The following is a 23,335-nucleotide window of genomic DNA, read 5'->3' on the forward strand; positions in this document are numbered from 1 at the left end:
TCGGCGTAAACCTTGCACAGCAATTGCTTCATCTCTTCAGCATAGTGCTGGTAAAACCTTGCATTCTTCAACAGCCTTCCCCTTAAGCTCTTAGATCAGTGGTAACTGCCATGCCCACGACTCGTCTACTTGAAGACTTATTCTCCAGGGGACAGGAGACTGTTCTTTTTTACAGCCTTCACTGTTGTCCCTACCTTTAAGGAGTATGTTGTTTGCTCTGTACACATGTTTCTGTACAAACTCTTGTAGCCAGTGTATTCCAGGGTAAGACCCGTGACGTTCGTTGTGCGAATGTAGTTCGTCCTTGCACCGATTCCGTAGGATCTTTGGTAACCTTGCTGCTATGTTTTGAATGTACGATCAAGAGTCCATCTTGCCAATCATGTATCTGCCAGCTTTCATAATCCTTCACCATCGCCTGCCTTTGTGACTGGACCCTCCATTAGGCTTGTTATTCTTTCTTCTGCTTATCCCCGTTCACCTCCGAATCTCCGCGAAAGAAGCGCTAGCGCCCTTTCGTAGCCCTTTTGAGGGCAGAAGTGTTCACAGGACTCCAAAGCCATCTTTAAATCCTCACTCATGCCGGCCAATAGAAGAGCAGATAACTTATGCGATTCAGACGTCGCTGTGTTGAAACGGTACCTATTGAATACACGAATGAATTTCCATACTCAATTCGGCTTTGTCCCGTAAATGTCAGGAGAGGCGTGTGAACCCCGAGTACATTAGGGAAGGAATTGGTCGTCCTTGCCACACTGCTGTACCCTCTGTTGAATTCTGGTTCCTTGATGTCGCCGACACCTCACCACCAGTTGGTCTCACTGGAGCGTCACGTCTCAGCAGGCATATTTGCTGAAGTACCTTGTTGGGAGAGAATGGAACGGGATGTTCAGGCTCCCCCTGTTGAGGGGATTCAGCCAGTCCGTGGTTGAGTCCCACTTGCATCTGGTGTCTGTCGTCATACAGGACTTCCTGTCGTCTGCTCTGTTCACCATCTGCCTCATCAAGCGGGGTCAACTGTGGTAAGTTTCCATCTTCCAGTGCCCTCACCGAACTGCTGGAGGAATCAGTAGTCAACCACGCCTCAGTGTCCATTAGAGCTAGAGGTAATTGATTCCGTATTTCAATTCCTATCGTCCCTTTCCTTATTTTGGTTTCTTCATTTCTGAGCGCCTTCAAGATCACTTCCGTTTGTGCCTTCGACAGCTCATTCAGTTCCCTCAAGGTGCGTTCAGACCGAGTGTTCCACTCCCTCAAGATAGCCTCTGTCTGCGTGATCGCCCGTGCACATGCTTCGGTCGTCATTGCGTCTTCGGATTGCTCCCAGTTGTCTGGCGTCCCTTTACTTTGTACGACTGCTCCTTTTCACGTATCACCAGCTTCCGAGGTCCGCTCTCATCGTCCCGCCTAGATGGAGCGAGAGCCAAGGCCGTGGTCGATTTTCCATCTTGCGTATGTTCACTTCCATCCAGGGCTTCACAGACCAAGTCATTTACATCGTTAGATTTGTCACCCTCCACAGTGTACTGTTTACAACAACTGACGGGTGAGCAGTTTTTATGCTGGGTGACCTTAATTGTCTACACCCTTGGCAGGTGAGCGATAGTTAGAAGAGTCAGTAGCCCCATCACCCACTCGACTTCTTTCACTTAGGTTCATTGTGGTTCTGGTGTGTCTGGTCACAATCGGCAACACATGGACTCACGAAGCCATCACTTCACCAACTCATATACACTTCAGACAAACCATTGGCACGAAGCAAGAGACCTTCAGCACTACACGACGAAGTTCAGGAGTTGTTACTAACTAGACAGAGGTCACACTAATTCACTTCACTGATTCCCTAATTCACTCATGGTCTAAACAGTCGATGTCGGTCTGGTACCGAGATGAAGCCTACAAGTGTGACACGGGTTCCAGTGGTGCTCCCGCAGGTGCCTCCCGGCTGTAGAGGAGAGTAGGGGAGTGGGCGTACCCTGATGTCAGAGAGCCAGCATCACGTGCTGTCCGGGTAGGTGGTGGCCCCGTCGAGTGTTGCCATAGATGGTCGACCCACGTTTTGACTGTAATCGCCCTTAAGGCAATCATGCGATCACAGGATAAGGAGACCCAGCACATGGACACTCAGAACATTATTCGGTCAAAACCTGTTTTATTACAAGTAAGTAAACATCATTTTGATATAACAATCCTTAACATAATGAACTTAGCACAATAATACAACTACAGTGGGATATTAAGCACATTCTTTAACACAATGAACTTGACACAATAACACAATGGTGGGCTCTCACGTATACACTAATGTTCCATAAACAAACTTACCTGTTAGGGTCTTAAGGAGAGATAGGGGTGTTCCCAGTACGGCTCCAAAGCGTTTACTGACCCTCACAGCAGAGGGAACCACCGAGGCACTAGGCGGCGTCTTGTTCCTGACAGATCGGCAAATTCCAGCATCTTCCTCCTGTAAACATATGCCCGGCACCTCCACTCACCACCACTCTCTCTCTCTCCCCCTTTCCACCTTCACTACTCAGTAACTGCCAAAACTTAAATATCTCCTAGTTCTTCTCATGGGTGCTAACAATATGATTAATATTTGATAATATAAAGTGTGGCTGTTAATAATACAGTAAATAGCCACAAATTAAGTGTGCTTTGCTGATCAAAGAACTTTTGTTATTATAAAAAAAAGATGTCGTAATTTTAGGGTCAGGGGGTGGTGAAACAGCTATGGTTGTTTCCTAGGTAAAGAAATACCTTAACTGGAAGTATGCATGCCTACTTTGTCATGGTTAAATAAAACAACAATATGCATGATCTATTTATTAATATATATATGTATGTACTGTATATACTAATATATATATATATATATATATATATATATATATATATATATATATATATATATATATATATATATATATATATATATATATATATATATATATATATATATATATATATATATATATTTGTTTTAGGTAAGAATATTCTGAGCTTAAGTTTTTTACATTTTCTGAAACTGGGAATATGATTTAAATGTTAATACAGTACAATAATTAAACAGACTTCCCTCGAGTTAGATCACTTTGTAATGAGAGGAAGATCACTGAACTCCACTGATCTACTTCCAGTTATCTCATTAGATTAAGGCTTATTTTGATAAAACATTTCACTAGGAAAATATATATTAAATTTAAAGGTCCACACCATTTTTAACAAGAACAATTTACAATCAACAAGTTAAAGATTTCACAATCAAAATGTGTTTGCAGAACCAAGATGTTCGTCTCCAATCAAAATACAGGATTTATATTTTAGTGCATAATTAAATAGAATACAAGGAATGACTTTTAAGTTAACATATACAACAAAAGAACCTACATAAATACTAAAGAATACACTGCACTTGCTTAAAAAGGAACTGGAATATCCTGCATAGTAACATGGTCATAATTACAAATAATCAAGCCATAAAGCAGGAAAATTTTAGGATATAAAATCCTCTCTATAAACTTTTTCTAACAACGTCCATCTCCCTGAATTTCTTAGAAATCCACGAGCTTATAGAACAATATAATTTCTATTTTATCACTGCAATGATAGTGCAATAAAATGAATAGCAACACATCTACAGTAAACAATACTAATAATATGTATTTACAAAACAAAAGCTTTACAGAAATTTGAGAAAAAATCAAATTTATGATATCTGCAATGCATAACAGATGTCTACATTCATCTTTCGTTTACACTTTGTGTGTGATGAATATCTCCAGAAAGAAAATGTTTTATAAACTTTATCATTAGGTAGTATTATTTTAACATATAAATTATTTAACAGTATTTGGCATCCAACAATTAAATCAGGGAAGACAATTATTGTAACAACTTTTTTCAACTACAGACTGGTATGGTAAATTCTTCACCAACCCAAGAATCATCTAATGTTGCTGAAGGTAAAAGATTGATTATTATTGTCATCTTCAGCATATAATTCTTTCACCGGTTTTCTATTACCTGACCTTTAGTGCATTTAAACTACATAACCATGCAAATTCCTAAGAAACTAATGAAGTTAACCACTAGGGATCTTACAGGAATATCTGAGCATGCTAAATATCCTTGACATATTTTCTAGACATGCAATAACTAAAGCAAAGACTGCACATTGCAAAGCACAATACAGTACTGTACTGTACTACAAGGTTCTTGGCATCTGTATCTTCACTCTTCATGTGACTGTCACTGCCACTGGAATAATTCACATTATCTTCATTTAATTGATTGTCATGTTCTTAGATTTTAATATGTGCATAAAGTAATCACAGAATTTTATAGTTTTAGGGTCAGTTTCCATAAAGCAATGAGATAAACACTTTCAAAAGGTATCTTGCATCCTTCACAATTTTACAATGCCCTGAAAATGTTATTACACTTCATGCTCAAGGTTTATTCCTCCTCTGCTGAATCCTTGAAGACCCTGACAACTCTCTCACAGAGTGGGCAAGGTGGTCTGTAGTTCTCAACAAGTGCACCTGCTAGTTCATCTTGAGGACAACCCTCACATGGGTGATAGGACTTCATAGCCCTGAAAAAGAGTATATGAATAGTATAGTAAAAAAAAAAATTCACATTTACAGAGTAGTTTAAACATTCCCACTTGGGGCAAAGAAATTAGTTCAGAGTCTAGGGCTACCTAAGCCTCAAGGAGGGTTCCTATGTTTTGGGTATACTGGAAGAAGAAAATTACTCTTTCTTCATAGTAAAAGTCCCTGTTAAGATTTTGTAACATCAACATTACACAGTAAAGATACATGAACAGTTATTACTACAGTATATGATAATTATCAATGTACCAATTTATATAAATTATTTAAAAAGTACATTAATGTTTTCAACATACAGTACTGTATATCTCTATGATCGTATCTTTATGATACAGTAGTCACATTTCTCCTTTTAGTTTGTAGTCTATTTCTTTAAAGAACTCCTCTACAAAAAAGTAGTTTGTCATGGGAAGGGCCCAAGCTTAATGGAGTAAAAAATTCCAGATTTCCATTGTTAAATAGTGAATACAATGCTCAACATAAATGCTTCAAAACTGAAATTACGTTGTAAGATAAGCATTATCCAAAATCTACATTGCTTATACATGAGTATCTATAACCCCCTTCGGATGACCATGTCCAAAAACACTAGGATTCCCTGCCATACTGAGGGTCCATTTTCTTTTATTACCCTCCCACTATCTGCATACACATTGATCTGTCATTCTTAACTTTCAATTATCTTGGAACGGGGACCTGTAGTATGAGTACATTGGGATTGTTCCTCATACAAGATATGTGAGTTTGTCTGTGTAGTCAAACCCGGCTGTCTTAGGACATAACAAACTAGAGTAGTGACTAAGAAAACTTATCAACCTAAATCAAGTTTTCCGTGTAATTTTAAGTTTTAAATGAAGGTCAAGATTATTTTTTTAAAGTCCAACAATGGTTCTATTGAAATTTCAAACCCTTAGTAATAAATACCCTACGGAAGTGGAGTATCTCACTTTAAATCCGACTCAAAATTTCTTAGCAAAGGACAGTACAGTACCTAATACAGTTGACATCTAGACCATAAGCTTAATTGATAACAAAGGGATATAACAATCACTGATCACAGAAAATAATGAGCCTATAACAATGCAACATAATTAAAAAGTCTTTTTACCTTGGGGCAGAACATCAAGCTCCTTGAACTTTGAATAAGCATTGACAAAGATTTAAGGTGAAGATTACTGCCAAGGGATCTGAGGGGACATGGCTACCTACTGTACGTGTGCTGTAGAAGTGAATGATACTCATTTATGAGTAAGCAATTAAAGATTTTTATCGCTAATAAAATAAATATTTTTGGTGGTACAGTATCCAAGAATTCCTTGGGTTTAAGAAGGCATCCCTATCTTTACCAGAAGAAGTTAATTTCCAGAGAGAACAAACTCCTATGAAAAACCTTGTTTACATTATAAATGTCTTAAGAACATAAGAATGGAGGAAACTACAACAGGCCTATTGGCCCATACTGGGCAGTCCCATTTACACCCAACCCATATTGCTCATATATCCATTTAACTTATGTTCTATGTTTGAAGCTATCCAGCATATTTGAGTTAATGATGATGATTGGTAACTCATTCACAACTCTATTTCCAAATCAATGTTAACCTATCTCGCGCCTAAATCTAAAATTGTCTAATTTAAAACCATTGTTATGAGTTTGCTCCTGGTTGGATGGTTTGAGTACCTTTGTTTAGCCCTGACTTTCATTTATACACCTCGATCACATTGCCCCTCTCTCTACGTCTCTCGAGGAAGTGCAGATTAAGATGCTTCAACCTGTATCTGTACTCAAGGTTCCTAGAGTTTACAACTCGCACTCCGCAAAAGTTACCCCTCACAGTTTTCTGGGTTTGCGGCTTCTTCAGCCTTGAGCAGTGACCCCTTGTGGGGTGAGCGTCCGCCAGCTCCAGGTGAGTGCACTTAACGGAGTAGTGCCCTTTGAGATGTTTATACACCTCAATTAGGTCCCCCCTTGCCCGTCTGTAGTATAAACTAGGCAATTTCAGGCTCTCTAATCTCTCAGGGTAGCTGAGGAGCCAAAGTGCAGGCACCAGTCTGGTGGCCCTCCTTTGGACATTTTCAATCAACTGACAGTCCCTAGCATATCTTGGGGACCAGAAGGGGTGACAATACTCCAGACAGGGAAGTACCTCACTCTTGAAGATCGTTACAAGGGACGGACCGTCTAGATATCTGAACGACCTCTGTATAAGACCTAATAATTTAGTTGCCCGAGTCACCTTCTCACAATGGCCCAAGAACTTCAGCTCATTGTCAAGGAACACACCTAGGTCCTTTTCACAATTGTCTCAATTAATGCAGTTTTTTCGTCCCGTTGGGACACATGATATGCCTCCTTACCGTTGGTATGTCCCAGGTGCAGCCTCTTACACTTCGTGACATTTAATCTTAGCAGCCATTTCTTCGACCATTCTTGAAGCTCATAGGGATCCTTCTGCAGCTCTTCACAGTCCGCTTGGTTCTTAATTTCCCGAAATAACTTGGCATCATCCGCAAACATTTGTATGGAGGAATGTACAGCATCAGGAATATCATTTATAAAGCACACACACAACAGCGAGCCCAATACAATGCCCTGTTGTAACCCGCTTGGGATGGGTACACATGAAGATTTCGTGCCATTAATCACCACACACTGCTTGCGGTCATGGAGAAAGTCTCCGATCCACGCTACGACATTTCCCCGAATTCCGTACACTTCCAGTTTAATTTTCAGCCTTTCATGGGGTATGCTGTTGAAAGCCATGGCAAAATCTAGGTATACATTGTCGATGTTACCACCCTGTTCCAGAATTTGGGTCCAAACATCCAGTACCTTGAGTAATTGTCTAAAGCAGGTGCGCCCCGGCATAAAACCGTGTTGACAATCCTTTACAAGGTTGTTTCGTAGTAGATGTTCCATCATGGCATCTCTTATATGCTCTTAAGTATTTTACATACTATGCTGGTCAGGTTCACCAGTCTATAGTTATTCGTAGAGTGACAATCGTCCTTCTTGAAGATAGGACTCACATAAGCCATTTTCCAATCACTGGGGATCATTTGCTCATCCAGGCTTTTACAGAAAAGGATCTTCAGGGGCTCAGCAAGCTCGTTGCACAACAAGGGATACCTGTATTATAAATTTATAATAAAATACCACTTACCCTTCTGTTGTATACAGTAAATTGGACAATTATAAACATTCGAGTCTCTCTTGGTAAATGAGGTGTCCATGTTCTGGTAGTCTTGGAGAACAAAGCAGACTTACAGATCTACGGTAGCACTACACTTCTGAATAGCCTTATTCGAGAAAGACCATCTAGGCAAATAGTGCAAAATATATCATCTTCAATGTTGACTCCCACACATCTTTGCTTGGCATTAAATGATTGAGAAAAAGTCATACTGTACAAACCTGAAAGCATCCATTTGCTTCTGTGAGACTTGAATGGGGCTTTCATAAACAATCCAGGTAACAGATTCGTAGCATGGTGGAGTGGTGAGAGAACCAGCATATGTCCAATATGAACCATTTTCTGTAATGAAAAAAATATATTAAAGTGAAATATGATATTAACACCGAAACAGTTTATCTAGCCAGAAAAAGATACAAAGTGAATAACAGCAACAATATTAATGTGGCTGAGCCAGGTGAGACTCAGGCATTCCTAGTCGACACTTGAAAAATAATAAAATTTACCTCAAAGAATTATTATAAAACATTCAATATCATTTAAATTACAATATGTTACCTGGAATTGGAAAATACATAATAGAATGTTATGTTTAAAAATATATATATATATATTACATTCTTTTTTATTCTATTTTTTTTTTTTAGTACACCTGTAGGGAGTTATTGACATACTGTACTGTAGAGTAATCTGGCAATTGAGTGATAACAACATAAATTTGGTTGTTAGAGTGAGGCAATAGAAGAATCAGTCTATTATATCACAGCAATGGTTATACTGTTCTGTACTGTATTTATCAATGTATCAATATAGTGGGTATGTTATAATGGTTTTTAATGAGTAAAAAAAGTAAATGGTGCACACATTTTAATTCTTAAGACATTATTGATTCATCTAGTCCTTACACTTGTTATTCTGATCAAAAACTAACATTTAAATAGTGTAGTATTTAAAAACGGAAAAAATATAAATTATCACTACACATTGTAATACAGTATCTGCCAATATCCATCATAAATGCAAGTTCAGACACTTGGCCTTACCACTGTGCACTACACACACACACACACTCTACACACCCCCCCTTGACCATAAACACACACACACACACACAAGCATTTACAAAATTGAGTCCTACCCGTTATCTTTACTTGCAGCTCTTGAGTGATAATTACACTTGACTGCATATTGTAATGTCTTTTAAGGTACACAAACTTGCATTATATTGCCTTTGTTCTTTTGTAGCATAAACTAAAATGTACACAGGTGGTTGAAACCTCTTCTCAAATCTTGTGCCATCCCTCACTGAAGTACATGTATGCAAACACACATACAGAGGTTACCACAGCTTCAGGGCTATTCCTCCAGTTAGTACCTGGACTCTACATGTGTTCTGGCTGTAGGCATCAGCTGTGCACACTTTTTATCCCACATACAAGTCCAACAAATATTTTTCCATTCCCATTTCCACATCATAAACACAACCTCACCTTTACTAACTGTGATTCTTCCTTTGTTTTGGTCACATGTTGGTGAATGACCTTCTTACAGCCTAATTCTCAATGCACTAAACTCCAACTTTATTTACATTAACCTGGGAGCCATATATTTATCCCCTACTGACTTGTTTTTCATAGAAATAACTTGGGTTCTTCTTTGCTACTTCTTTACTCTTCCTCTATTCCTTCTCAAACCATTAAATTACATTCTCTTTTTCTCATTTATTCCCAACTACACCAATAAGTTCAATATCTGTTTTAATTCTGCCAACCTCACCAATTTATACTTCCTTTCCCATCTAATCCTGGCAACATCATTTAGTTACTTTCTCGTTCTCACTGATTCTTGACATCAAACTACACCCTTCTCTTTCTTATACAGGATGTTCATAAAATATCACACATATCACATAATTATTTTGCCTTACTTTCTCCTCTGTCACTTGGTCCATTGGTCACATCTCTGGTATGCACTGTTAGCAATTACTCTGCATCCACTGGCTCCAGAATGTATCTGAACCATGCCAGTGTTGGTAGAGTGTAGTCTTAAGTCGATTGATTTTGAACCACTTGGGACTCAAATCTAAGACTTTGTGGCTTTCCTGTGCTAGCATCCACCTCCCTCACTAATTAGGTAGTCTTTGTGTATCATAAGAGAAGGTGGACTGAAAATGAATTCTGTCATTTGCCACAATGTATTGTATACCGTACTGTACTTGTATGTCTCTGTCTTTTCAAGCTTTGTTACCATTTACACAACACAGTCACTTACTGGGGATAAATGCTGCTGGATTGATTGGTTCAGTAACAGTGATGGCCTGACCCTTGTGCTGGACGAAGGGGAGCAATTTGCACACCTTGTTCAGTTCTACATGCTCATTACCAACCTGAAAGTGTATTGAAGTGCTGTAGTTAACAAATACTGTACTGTACAATCAGATGAATGGGATTACTGTACAGTTACTGGTACATACAGGGTGTCCCATAAATTTCCATACATAGGAAAAATAAATTTTATATGAAAATCCATTTTTATTTATACAATATGCTCTACATGACTACCATTCTGTTGAAAACACACTTCAATGCGTGTCCTCCACTGCTGAAGAACACGTTCAAGCACAGCTGGAGTTATGCTTGTAATGGCGTTGGTGATACGTTGTATGGAAACCTATGGGACACCACAGTATATATATATATATATATATATATATATATATATATATATATATATATATATATATATATATATATATATGTGTGTGTGTGTGTGTGTCCTTAAGTAAAAATCCTTGAAGTGCTACTGCTTTTTAAAATGCATACCTGTAATTTATAAAATTAAAAGAAACATGTTTCCACTATTGTAAGTGTGTTAATATTAACATACTGTACTCGTGTTATGCTTTACATTATCCTCTTTGCTACTTGTCAGCATAACACTGTGAACCCTAATTATATAATTATAGGAAAAGCTTATAAAATGATAGTATGATAAAAAAACAAGCTGGCAATATACAAAAACTCACAGTCAGAAACATTCCCAGGACAGCCAGTCCACCATCAGCTGAGGCAGCCTCAGCAAAACTGGAGAACTTGCTCTTGTTCCAGTGAACCAAGTGCAGCTGCAAGCAATGTCAAAATAGAGTAAATCCAGAGTGATGTATTTTCAAAAACTATCTTCAATACAGAGCAAGTAGTAAATGTTGTACTGTACTGGGATCCCCAACTCACATAGTATTCTCTTTTTATAACTTTCCTGACACCAACTTGAGAACTCTTGCTCTGGATCAAGCTGTTCAACTATGCAGTACAGTATACTGTACTGTAATATAAAAAAAAGGAAAACTATACAACTTGAAGTTCTCTTAAATGGGGAACCAAGATTTCCCTTAATATTGTAATGTTGGAGAAATGTAAAGGCTCAAAGTCTTGAAGCACATTTACATCTGATTTTTTCCCTAAACATGAACTGCCGAGAAGCGAACACAGTGTAGACAGTTTGGATGTAATGTTAAAAAAGTAGCCAATATTTCTCTCAGCAAACCAGACCTGAGATTGTCTTGCTAGTGCCACTGACTCCAAGAGAAAATCACAAGCTGTTCCAAGACGGCTCTATTTCTTCGCCATCTTGAGTACTGTATTGTATGTACAGTGGGGTATGCTATAACGAACGAAACTCCTACAACGAACATTATTTAAATTTTTTTTCTTCTAATTTATTGTTTTTTTATTACAAATATTAATGATATTCTTTATTTCAGGGGTTTAGATGCATATTTATGCACTTTTTTACAATTTTTACAATTTTATATTATATTTTTCAGTGTTAAGTGGTTGTATTTGGGGGCCTGGAACGGATTAATCCTATAACGAACGAATGCTATAACGAACAAGGTTCTAGAACCAATTAGATTCGTTATAGCATACCCCACTGTATGTAGATTAATGCTGTATAAGTGTAAAGTGCATAACAGGACACTCACCTCTGCGGCATAACTCTTGCCATTCACAGTGTGCTCAGAGCCGGTATCATTGGTCTTGCCCCAGTGGCAGTGGAACTGCTCTAGCACATACTCGTCACTACCCAGTGGCCCTCCCTTCAGGCCTGGAAAAAAATATTAGTACAGAATTTAAAATTTCTCCTGGCTATACATTATAGAAGATAGGTCATTCATTATACTTTGACCAAACCCAAAGAAATTAACTAATCTCTGCTGCACTGTATAATGTATCCATTGTTTTCTTTTTAAGATGACAATCCCCAGCTAGCGTTAGACACAGATAAGCACACACCACACTGATCTGACGTCAAAAGACATTGCTATGGGGTGGCCATCACTGTATTCCAGCAGCCATATCATGTTGAAGAGTTTCTTGTCTGATCAGTGAAGTTAAACAACACTGGGTGGGCCGGTATACACAAAACTTTTAAGCGCGAACAAACAGTTGTTAAGGTTGATATTTTCCTGTTAAGAATTAATAGTACATACACAGAACTTTCAAGGGCCTTAATAGTTCTGTTAAGTTAAAAGACCTCGGGAGCCCTTTTAAGTGCACGAATTTTGGACTAATCTGGTTTGAAATTATTATTAGATCACAACATTCCATTACTTGTGGAAAATGACGTGGATGTTGAAGGTGAAGCCGACACAGGGTTGAGGGTTCCATTCCGCTCCTCAATAACACGTGTATGAGGGTTGTTAACAAACACCACGGTAAGGTCAAGCCATCGGTCACTATCCTTGGTTAATATATCCTCCTTCAAACTGCATACTTATATTTTTTATTTTTTTTAATGATGAAAATGTAAATAAATGTAAATATTGAAATAAATCTTCATAATAATATTGAGGTTATTCAGCCATAAGACCATTTTATATGATGAACTCCTGCTACCCTTAGCGGTACTCACCAACTGTTTGTGCGGTAAAAGTTTGCGTTAAGCTTTGTATATACACTTAAATTTTACTGCTAGTTAACAGAACTATTTTGTCATTAAAAAGACATTTTTGTGTATACCGGCCCTTTGCTGTTGACATACCTTCAAAGTAAGGACCCTACTGGAAATAAGCATCCCATGGCTTTGTCGGTTATTATTGGTAAAATTAACTAATCATCATCATCATCATCATCATTATTATTATTATTATTCTACGGAGAATGAACTCCAGTTGTGGTGACAGGATCCAAATTCTCATCGACTCTAATATTTTTTTTTCCCGTGCAAGAAAAGGAAAAGTAATCAGAGACGTGACCGATCGCCCAAGCGGCTAACGAGCCGATCAGTGATGAGGAGGATAAAAGTAGGGATTACAAGAATACATCTAGTTACACTGTATTTTTGTATCCGTTTGAGATGGCCAGTTAGAGGAGCCTCCACATATCCAGGTAGCTGGGGGAATAACTTGTGCAGTGCAGTTCTTGATTATTCTCTAGCCATTCAGTGTTCGTTATGCAGTATTAGTAGGTACGGAGCACCGGCTCTTTAATGCACAGTGCCTGAATATGTGCCAATGCAGGTCTAGCCTGGATTTAAAAGGGTTCTCACCTACTGCTGTTAGAATATTCTGATAGCTTACTCCATTAGTTCTTAACTCTTATTCTAGACATAAATTCTGTGTTTTTCCTTAACTTGAGGGTCGTGACCTCTAATGGAGAGACCTTTAACCAACCTTCTGAAAATTGAGATGCAGGAATTTGGTACAACAGTGACCTAAGAGATGATGGTGTACACCTTTATGTGACATATGACTCGTGGCTGAAGGAGTGGGTTAGAACTACACTGTCACTGCCATGAGAGGAGTATTAAAGACGTGAATATAATCATCAGACTGTATAGCTTGCAAATTTTAGATTGTTAGATTGAGACTGTACTGTACATACATTATTCGGCTCTCTTACTGAAATGAATTGAGAGGGGTCCTAGAATATTTGGTAACAGAAAAAAATATATAAACTGGGCAACTTACACCAGCATATTCAACATATCTTCCCCATCCAATCCTACTTGATTTACAAATGGCTAAATTAGACCAAATACTGTACAGAACCAAACTTATGCATTTTTGGTGAACTCTGACCCTCGTAAAATGGTATCACTGTGTTGAAAACACAATAATAAAGAATAATACTTTAAGGCACAAGTCCAAGATAACTGTGAGGGCAAACTTTTTCGGAATGCGAGTTGTGAACTCGCGGAACAACCTGCCAGTGTGTTGTGACGGCATCGAGTGTGAGCTCTTTCAAGATCAGACTTGACCAACACTGGAGCAGGTTCAAGTACATTCAGGAGCCGGTGCATGCCCAGCACTTGCCAACAGTGAGTAACAGAGACGTCACCGACCGCCCAAGTGGCTGATCGGCTCGATCAGTGACGAAGAGGATAAAAGTAAAGAGTACAAGTATCAACTTCATTTCTTACTCGTCCAATACGACTATACAGCAGCTCAAAATCTAAGTTTTCTGGGTTGTTTGACCAGCAGTATACCTTGAATCGTGATTAAATTCGCACGAAAGTAAAAGTGAACAAAATATAAAGAGGGCAGACTGAACCAAGGTAAAGATGAATGAACGAAAAACAAAGCAAACACTCCATCGCTCTCAGTTGAGATATACGGTGACCAAGTACTCGCCTCCTGTCCTAGTGGTCACTTGTTTACTTTTTTACTTACTTTTATCCTCTTCACCACTAAACGGCTCGTTAGCCGCTTGGTCACGTCTCTTACGCACTGTTGGCAAGTACTGGTTCCTGAATGTATCTGATCCCGCTCCAGTGGGGGGGGCGTCCGTCAGCTCCGATCAGTAGTGAAGAGAGTAAAAGACTGAGTAGTTCCCTTTGAGATGTTTATACACCCTTGCCCGTCTGTAGCATAAGCTAAGCAATTGCAGGCGCTATAATCTCTCAGGGTAGCTGAGGTACCAAATTGCAGGTACCAGTCTGGTGGCCCTCCGTTGGACATTTTCAGTCAACTGACAGTCCCTAGCATATCTCGGGGACCAGGTGGGGTGTCAGTACTCCAGGCGGGGAAGCACCTCTCTTCTTATAGGACCTAATAATTTAGTTGCTTGGTTCACTTTCTCACAATGGCCCGAGAACTTCAGTTCATTGTCAACATACACACCCAGGTCCTATTCGCATTCAGTCTCAATTAATGGAGTTTCTTCGTCCCGTTGGGACATAAACGTCTCCTTACCGTTTTGTGCCACAATCTTAGCAGCCATTTCTTTGAACACTCTTGAAGCTCAGAGATCTTTCTGCAGCTCTACGCAGTCTGTTTAGCTCTTAATTTCCCTAAATAACTTGGCATCGTTCGCAAACATTTGTGTGGAGGAGTGTATAGCTTCTGGCATGTCATTTATGGAAAAAGCAAACAACAACGGACAATAATACACTGCCCTGTGGTACCCCAACTGCCCCAGGTACACGTGACGATTTCGTACCATTAATCATCACACAGCGCTAGCGGTCATGCAGAAAATCTCCGATCCACGCTCGAAAACTTCCCCGAATCCCGTACCATTCTAGTTTAATTCTTAGCCTTTCATGAGGTACGCCTTGGCAAAATCTAGGTATACTGCATATTGTCGATATTGCCACTCTCAGAATTTGGGTCCAATTTATCCTCATTCCACTTGGTTGTGAATGAATACCATGCTAAGGTTGGGAAAGTGTAGGCTGTAGTTTGCACGGTTGGCCACACTGCCTTCGTGCATAACTGAGGTTTAATATTGTGCCGTATAAAATGTGCAGTATCCACGCTGCCACTAATGGGCCGTCAGGCCTAGAAGACCCCCATTCATTTCCCTCCTTTGTATACAATAATTTCACTGGTCGATAAATTGGCTATATTTCATCCTTGACTGTGTTATGTGATCACTAAATTCAAAATATTCACTAAAGAGAGAGGAACACTACTTTAATGGTCAATAGGCAAGTACTATAATGTCTTTGATGATGAAAAGCATAAAAGAGAGATTGAAAACCTACACTAGAACACACATTCCACCACAGATGATGAAGAAAGGAATCATTACAGTAGTTACCACATACGATAACATTATGTAAGCATATACTTACTGGAGGATCCCCCAGAAACCTGGGCTTTCCAGGAGTGTCCAGTGTTGGAGACCTCGGACACCTTAATACCGCTGTACACAGCTTGAATCTTGGAAAGGTGGGAGTCAGACTTGCAGGCTGTGCACTTGATGTCGATGGGCGACTGGCGCCTACCACCAGCGATGGGGTACAAGTTAGACCAGGTGGCAGGTCCTGCAGAACATAACAAAAACATTAAAACATTATTAGAATGAGTCACGAATTTACATTATCATGTCACTCAGAAGTGACAAATAAAACATACATACATACATATATATGCACGTAAATCACTGTAGGTGCGTGTGATCCAAGTATACGCTGATAACCACAATGAAACAAGAAAACACGAAGTTCCCAAGCGCTTTCGTGTAATTCACATCTTCAGGGGTGAGTACAGGGTGGACGGAAATAAAAGTCCACAGGAAAAAAAGTCTCATGACTTGTACACATTGACAAAAAAAATTATATATATATATATATATATATATATATATATATATATATATATATATATATATATATATATATATATATATATATATATATATATATATATATATATATATATATATATATATATACGGTAGAGAATGACTTGGTAATTAAAGAAGGAATGTTTTGTGTACAGGGCATATACAGGAGAGAGAGATATCTGTGTATATATACTGTATATGCCCTGTACACAAAACATTCCTTCTTTAATTACCAAGTCAATCTCTACCGGATAATTGAACAACGTTATGCCTGGTTACACTTCATACACTCAGTTTGTAGAGACTACTCACAGTTCTTAAGTAATTATTTGATAACGTTAGATACTGACAAATAATTACACAAAGTTTAGTCAAAATATGAAGGCATCGAAACAAGAAACACAAGGCGAGATTAACGACTCATACAATTCCAAGTAGTTTTGAGAGACGACTGGACAGACAATGGGTATATCAAATTTCTGTTGCGGAGTCCCAGGTATATAAGAGTAGTTGCTAGTGACACTATAATAGCCTACACGATTTTAGTGTTTATTATGGATACACAAATGGATGAAGCTCTAAAACACACAGGACTGTCGCCTTCGTCCAGATATAGTAACACAAGTTATCTTGGAACCCCACCCCCCACCTCACCGAGTGTTCTAATTGCTGGTAATTAGACGGGTCTTTACGACGGCTGAAGAACAAATAAGTATATGTTTTACCCTTTCTCGTCTTTATAATTACATTCTTTCAAGAAAAAAATAACGAGAACTAATTTTAACGGTACAGTAGTTAGGTTAGTTTTTTTCCATGCCTTTTTATCTGACTTTTTTCCCTGGATTCGATTACTGGCAATAAATATTATTAAAAGCTATGTATCTTCGCCTACCAGCATAATACAACAAGAACAAACTTGAAAGACATCACCGTCGGTATTTCCCACCAAGGTCTGGCTACCTGCCTACCCGTTGTCGCGCTGATCTCCCCCACGTCCTCTTTCATTTCTCTACGCTTTCACTGGAAGTGCTCACACATTCTTATTACTAGACAAATTGACGTACTTCAATTTTATAACAAATCTAGTAAAGTTAAGAGGCTCAGGATGATGAAGCGGTCTCACATCTCGCCTCCAACCCCTTAACATCCCAATCTAGCCTCTCCAGCCCTCCCCAGCGTGGACCAAGGAGCGCTCTGACGTCACAACATCTCCTGGAGTCAATACCGAAACTCAGGCTGCCCTGCCCTGCCCTGCCCAGGACTAGAACAGCAAGCCACTTTCGTACGACGATGCACTGCTTTCCCTATACTGTACTGGTTATTTTAACGTCGGAATTAAAAACAAATAAGCATAATACCGGGGTTCAAGGTACACGCAAGGTGACGGAGCATCATACTGTAAAGTTCGGCATGTTCTTGTCCTCTTCGCCAACTAATAATGTGATTTCAGCTTTATGATGAACAATATAACAGTGTCTACAATGTCAACAAACGATCTATCTCTAGACATTTGAAAATCAGCCCAGCAAATATTGTACAGTCACAATGTCACGAGCTTTCAACACATCACTAAATACAGAATCAAATTACTGTATATCATAAAACACGAGATACCTTACTTATACACGAAAAAATAGGTCTGATACCCACTAACAAAAAAAAAAAAAAACAGATGCTACTATTGCGTGCGGTCTACAAGGATATCTTATCTAACCTAAACTAACCTAAGCTAACTTTACAAATATCATGTAGACCGCACTCTATAGCAACACCAAAAAATGCATATGCGAGGATTTGGGAAAACATAAGAAACATAAGAACCACACTAAAAACAAATTCATTTATGCCTCATATTAACAATAGCCTTTTCCATGTTAGGTTTACATCCATAAAGCAAACCACACACACCCGGCTGGCAAAGGATGCACTCAATCTTCCGAATAAGTGTTAAAACATGTCCATTGTAAGTTTGTACATGGGAAGCAATCCTCCCCCGGTCACCTCATCTGTCATAGCTACGAGAGAACTGTAGTGTAATATGATATGCCCAATGCCATACTTATGCTCTAATCTTCAGCCGTGACCTGAAACCTTGACACTTTTTTCGTCACTTATCGTCTTATTAGCCGTTCGGGCGGTTGGTCTATCCAGTGTTAGTTCAGGTAGAAAACGGAGACCGGGAAACCTGTGATGATTGATAGGGTCACATAAAGTCCAATTAGACTTTGGGGTCACACCGTGTATCCTGGCCGAGGCTCGAACCCTGGACATCATATTGAGAGAGACGCGAATTTTAAGAACGTACGTACATGTAATTTCATCAAAATATATTTTCGTGCATTTAACATCCACTGTATACTCAATGTACACACAATCAGAGAAGTATCTTTACGGATGGGTCCGATAAATTTCAAAATAACACTGCGAATCTTGTTGTCTTGGTAGGGTTGTCAAAATCCTTCGTCCACTGTGACACATTTTGAAGAGGTAACGTCAAGAGACAAATTGATAAACTGTGTAAGCAAAATTCATGAATGCAAAAAAAAAACAAAAAAAAACGAAAGGACAAGAATAACGATGAATGAAAGTAGATATAAATTTATTCGATAACATGGCCATATAAGTTCACCGAGGTTCAGCATTTCCATATACAGTATAAGGAATACTAATTATTTCCTTTAGGAGACCGGATTCATTTTCTTTAAAATTTTTTAACCAAATGGAAATATGTGCAATGAATACATTTCTAAATTTGATCACTGAAAACTTACTTATGACAAGACAACCTGTAACAACTAACCACATGACTGTTTTAATGGCTTCTCGGATTAATTACCTCTTGTGTTTACAGTCGGGTACACACCTCGGATTCTCAAAGTTAATAAAAAAATAAAAATAATATATATTTTTTTTATTATTATTTATTTATTTTTTACGGGGATTAGCCCACCCGGGCACAGGTCACTGGCCCACAACGGGACCTGGGGGCGAAAATGTAGTAATAATAATAATAATAAAAATAAAAATAATAATAATAATAATAATAATAAAAATAATAATAATAAACCATAAAGAAATAAAAAATGAAAAACAGTATGTATGTTATGTTGTTAATGGCAAGAGAAACAATTGAGACCCTGTAATTGTGTGTAAATGAGGCAGAAAGTCAGATCAGCAACCTGGGACGTGGTCACAATTTTCGTGATGCCATATAGCAGCAGGGTCTACCATTAGACAATACATTATGCTTCCAATATCTTCCCAGGCGGTAGTGCATCCCTGTTTGGTAACTGCCTACTACCTATAAATCCATTCCAAGAGTTATCACTATTATGACAAGTGAAGGTTCCCCAGAGTAGTATCCTCCATAGAGCAGCAATATCCTCCTGGTCTGCCGCATTGTTACCTTTATGGTGGATGACTCATACTGTCGATTCACCAAGATGATTTTCTCCCTCAGTTAAAAATAGCCTTCAACAGCTTAGCAGTGTATGTGGCCTTGTCAACGCCAAGATCTTTTGTTTTTACTTACGTCATACTAAAAACTAATTATCTTCCGTTCATTGACCACTGATCACATCCACACTGGTAGCCAGAGACCAAACTTAGATACAGTATTTCACCAAACTTTAATTACTTTTAGATTACCGGTACACGTACACTTTCTTTATAATCAAAGTTCAGTCTCAAACCAAGTACTTATACCCACTTGAAGTATCATAACTTTGTTGACATCAAACTAGAATTCCGCTAACCAGTTGGTCTACGTTTTTCCCATAAATTATTCAGCTTCTAACCTTATAAAACATTTCCAGGCAATCATCAATCAAGTAACGGGTTTTCCATATTTAAGGTTGCTTTACCCAGAGGAGGAGCTACTCCAGTCGCGCACTCATTTATTTTGTGGCTAATAAAAAAAAAAGCCTCATTCTGGACATATTTCTTGAAAATTAATTCCCTAAGTACAATTAACACGGAGTGAAATAATCAATGGAATCTGGTTGAATGTGAGGCGACACTTAATGCCATGTGTCCCAAGCACGGAGGACATATCGTACTACTTAACTATGCAGTACGTGATTAATTTATTCTGAAACATGTCGTGCCTTGGGACCAAGACTAACGCTCCCATGCACTATAAGAAAATTCTTGAACCACCGTCAACAAAACTAACATGAGACCTGCCGGTTGTTCATTTTGCTGTGTGATCTCACCGCGCAGACATTACTGAAAGTTTTCACGATAACTGTGTAAGATTTTACTGTATCTATAGACCACAAATGAAGGCTTTGGGGATAGTGCGTGCAGTTTACTTATAACAACACACTGCCTTACAGGCTTATTTCTCTTATGATGGTTCCAATCGTTTCCACCAGACACTAGAAAAGGCCTGGATCTATCTTCGTCTTACTGGGGATCTACCGTGAGAATACACCAAGACACACATCACTTGGCAGTTTCCTGTGACACACAAACCTGACAATAGAATAGTCATAACCGTAACACCAGGCTTTGAGTGATGCCTGTAGCGAGGTAGCGACAATAATATCCTTAGCTGGACACACTGTATGACACCATACCCAAAAATTTTATTGTTAAGCACCGCGGTGTCGTTTGGGTTACGTTAGTTTTGTTTACGTCTGATCAGGTTAATTTAGTCCAGTTTGATACTGTAGCTTACATTCGGTTGTTAGGTAAATTCAGGCGAAATTAAGATTAGGTAACATCTAACTACTGTAGGTTTAATTATTTTTTACGGCACGCGTCGTGTGGGTATGCACTGGAAGGCGTGAGGTTGAAAACCCCAAAATCGTCAGGAATGGGTGTTGTGTAGGACGTGGGGGGGGGGGGTGTAGGTAACCTTGTTGACACACACCACAGCTTTCTAGGAAATAGCACCTCCCGCCTCCTCAAGGTTACTGTGCTGCAATATACCTACGTTTATGATCCACTAACTCTTAAATAAACCCCATTCATTCATATAATGTGAATATTAAGGACTTCTATTTTCACATTTATCAGACTAATAATTACTCCTGTTTATCACTAAGAAAATAATAGAGTTTCAGGCATGGTATACACAGCAAACCGTACAGGTATACCAGGTGGCGAGATGAACAACGACTTTAAGCTGGAAACAAATATCCGTTCTTAGTGCTTCAACCTCACCGTCATAACGTTCCGAAATCGCAAAGTTGTTGTTGTTGTGATCAACAGATAAGCTTTAAATGATAAAAGGCACAACATGACAACCTTACAATACTTGAACACCAAAGAGCTGACGTATAATATACATAACGTAATCAAACTTATCTTAGCCACTTGCATGGATTAGCATGTACCGGTACCGTAACTTTAACCACTTTGTTATAAAAGCCTGAAAACTATCTATAAACGAAGATTTTTATCATTTATGGCACTTGTATGAATTGATACTTAGAGTATGGTATACCACAAAAGTTCATGTGTCACAACTGTCAGACAAAACTCCGTTCGAACACTCAGGCGGCGGCCTATGCGTTCGGAACTTCAGACTCAGACCAATGTGTTCGGACCTACTGTATATGCTGTTCCAGTTTTGGAAGGTAATTTGTATGTATAAACAGCTGGCTAACAATGTATACATGTAAGCAATACACTAAGCTAAGCTTGACTTAGGCCGATTGGTTGCAAAGAGGATAAATTAGGGTTAAGAGAAGCCCGGATAATCCTAACAAGAGAAGGAAAGAAAGGAATAAAACAAGAATACCACAATGAAATAAGTAAAGGAAAACATCGTATCATCATTGGGTATGACTTTGCTTGGGAGATTGGTATCCCCGCATCCCCTGAGCAACGCTCTTGTGCATTATGCAGAAGACCCGACAGCAGCACTCTTATCCACTACCTCCCAAGACGTCCCCACACACAACGCTTCCGTGACGCCTGCTGGACCACCACTCCACGACCCCCTGACGGAGACACGATGATCCTCCCCATACTGGCCAGATATTTTGTAAATAATATTGATTATGTGTTAAAGGAGTATCCTTCCTTCCTTAGGCTTTAGTAAGCCCCTTTATAATATTTATACTGTATATACTTGTCACACTTGCCAGATGCTTCTGGTGTCATTGTACAAGGGTACCTAGTGACAGCACTAGGATCCCGCTTCCTCTATCAAGGAATAAACAATTGAAATTGAAGGGAAACATTCAAAATATATAAAAAACAAGAAAACCATTGCAGTACTTTAACAGAAAAAATATATATTAAAACCCAAAATGAAAAAGCTAACAGAGGCATACCTGAATAGTGAATATAAGCTTAACAAAACAACATTTAAAGCAAAAGCCTGCTTGAAGACCTGCACGACCTTGTAAGGGTTAAACAGTATACCGATGTTTGCGATGGCGTGAGTGTAGACCATGGCATGTCAACAGTGTTAACACGGACACACTTCAACTCAGTCGCGCATTAATGACAACGGTGGTCACCACCATCCACACAATGCCACTTTCCAATGCTTGTACATCTTTCGCTGATAATGATTGTTAAGTGTTATTAGTTATCATTGGATTTAATGGTCTAAAAGAACAAAATAACAATATATTTATTATTTATAACCTATATGTACGATTACAGTGCACAAGACCAACACTCCTTTGTCCGACACATTCATTATCTCAAGAGGACAAGTGTGAATGTGCACACAACTAAACGTACAAAAGTAAGACAGTGCACACAGCGTCACGTGCAGACAACACACACACTCCGTCTCAAGATAACAGGTGGGAAGGTGTAGACCCCGAGGTAACGCCATCAGGTGTGCATACGAGGGGGAGGTGAATAAATTTGCCCTTACTTGACAAGAATGACCAGCAAGATGTATTGTTGTTGTTATTCCCCCCAGCGCCTGTCAACTATAGTGCCGTGTGTTGGTTGGTCACATCCCCTCCTCCATGATATCCCGTGT

General features: G+C 38.9%; 1 protein-coding gene across 1 annotated transcript in view; it reads right to left on the bottom strand.

The window, feature by feature from the left end:
• Positions 1-2,952: 2,952 nt before the first annotated feature.
• LOC121859266 (carbonic anhydrase 1-like) overlaps positions 2,953-23,335 on the bottom strand; it is a 75,999-nt gene continuing 55,616 nt past the window's right edge. Inside the window, exons 2-7 of the mRNA XM_042356024.1 lie at positions 15,887-16,078; positions 11,793-11,914; positions 10,836-10,931; positions 10,082-10,196; positions 8,032-8,152; positions 2,953-4,597 (exon numbers count right to left, since the gene is read on the bottom strand). Coding sequence (XP_042211958.1) covers positions 4,459-4,597; positions 8,032-8,152; positions 10,082-10,196; positions 10,836-10,931; positions 11,793-11,914; positions 15,887-16,078 — 785 coding nt within the window. The 3' untranslated portion in view covers positions 2,953-4,458. The remainder of the gene's footprint in view (positions 4,598-8,031; positions 8,153-10,081; positions 10,197-10,835; positions 10,932-11,792; positions 11,915-15,886; positions 16,079-23,335) is intronic.

The sequence above is a fragment of the Homarus americanus genome, unplaced genomic scaffold (assembly GCF_018991925.1).
Source record: "Homarus americanus isolate GMGI-L3 unplaced genomic scaffold, GMGI_Hamer_2.0 scaffold36188, whole genome shotgun sequence".
Lineage (NCBI taxonomy): Eukaryota > Metazoa > Arthropoda > Malacostraca > Decapoda > Nephropidae > Homarus > Homarus americanus.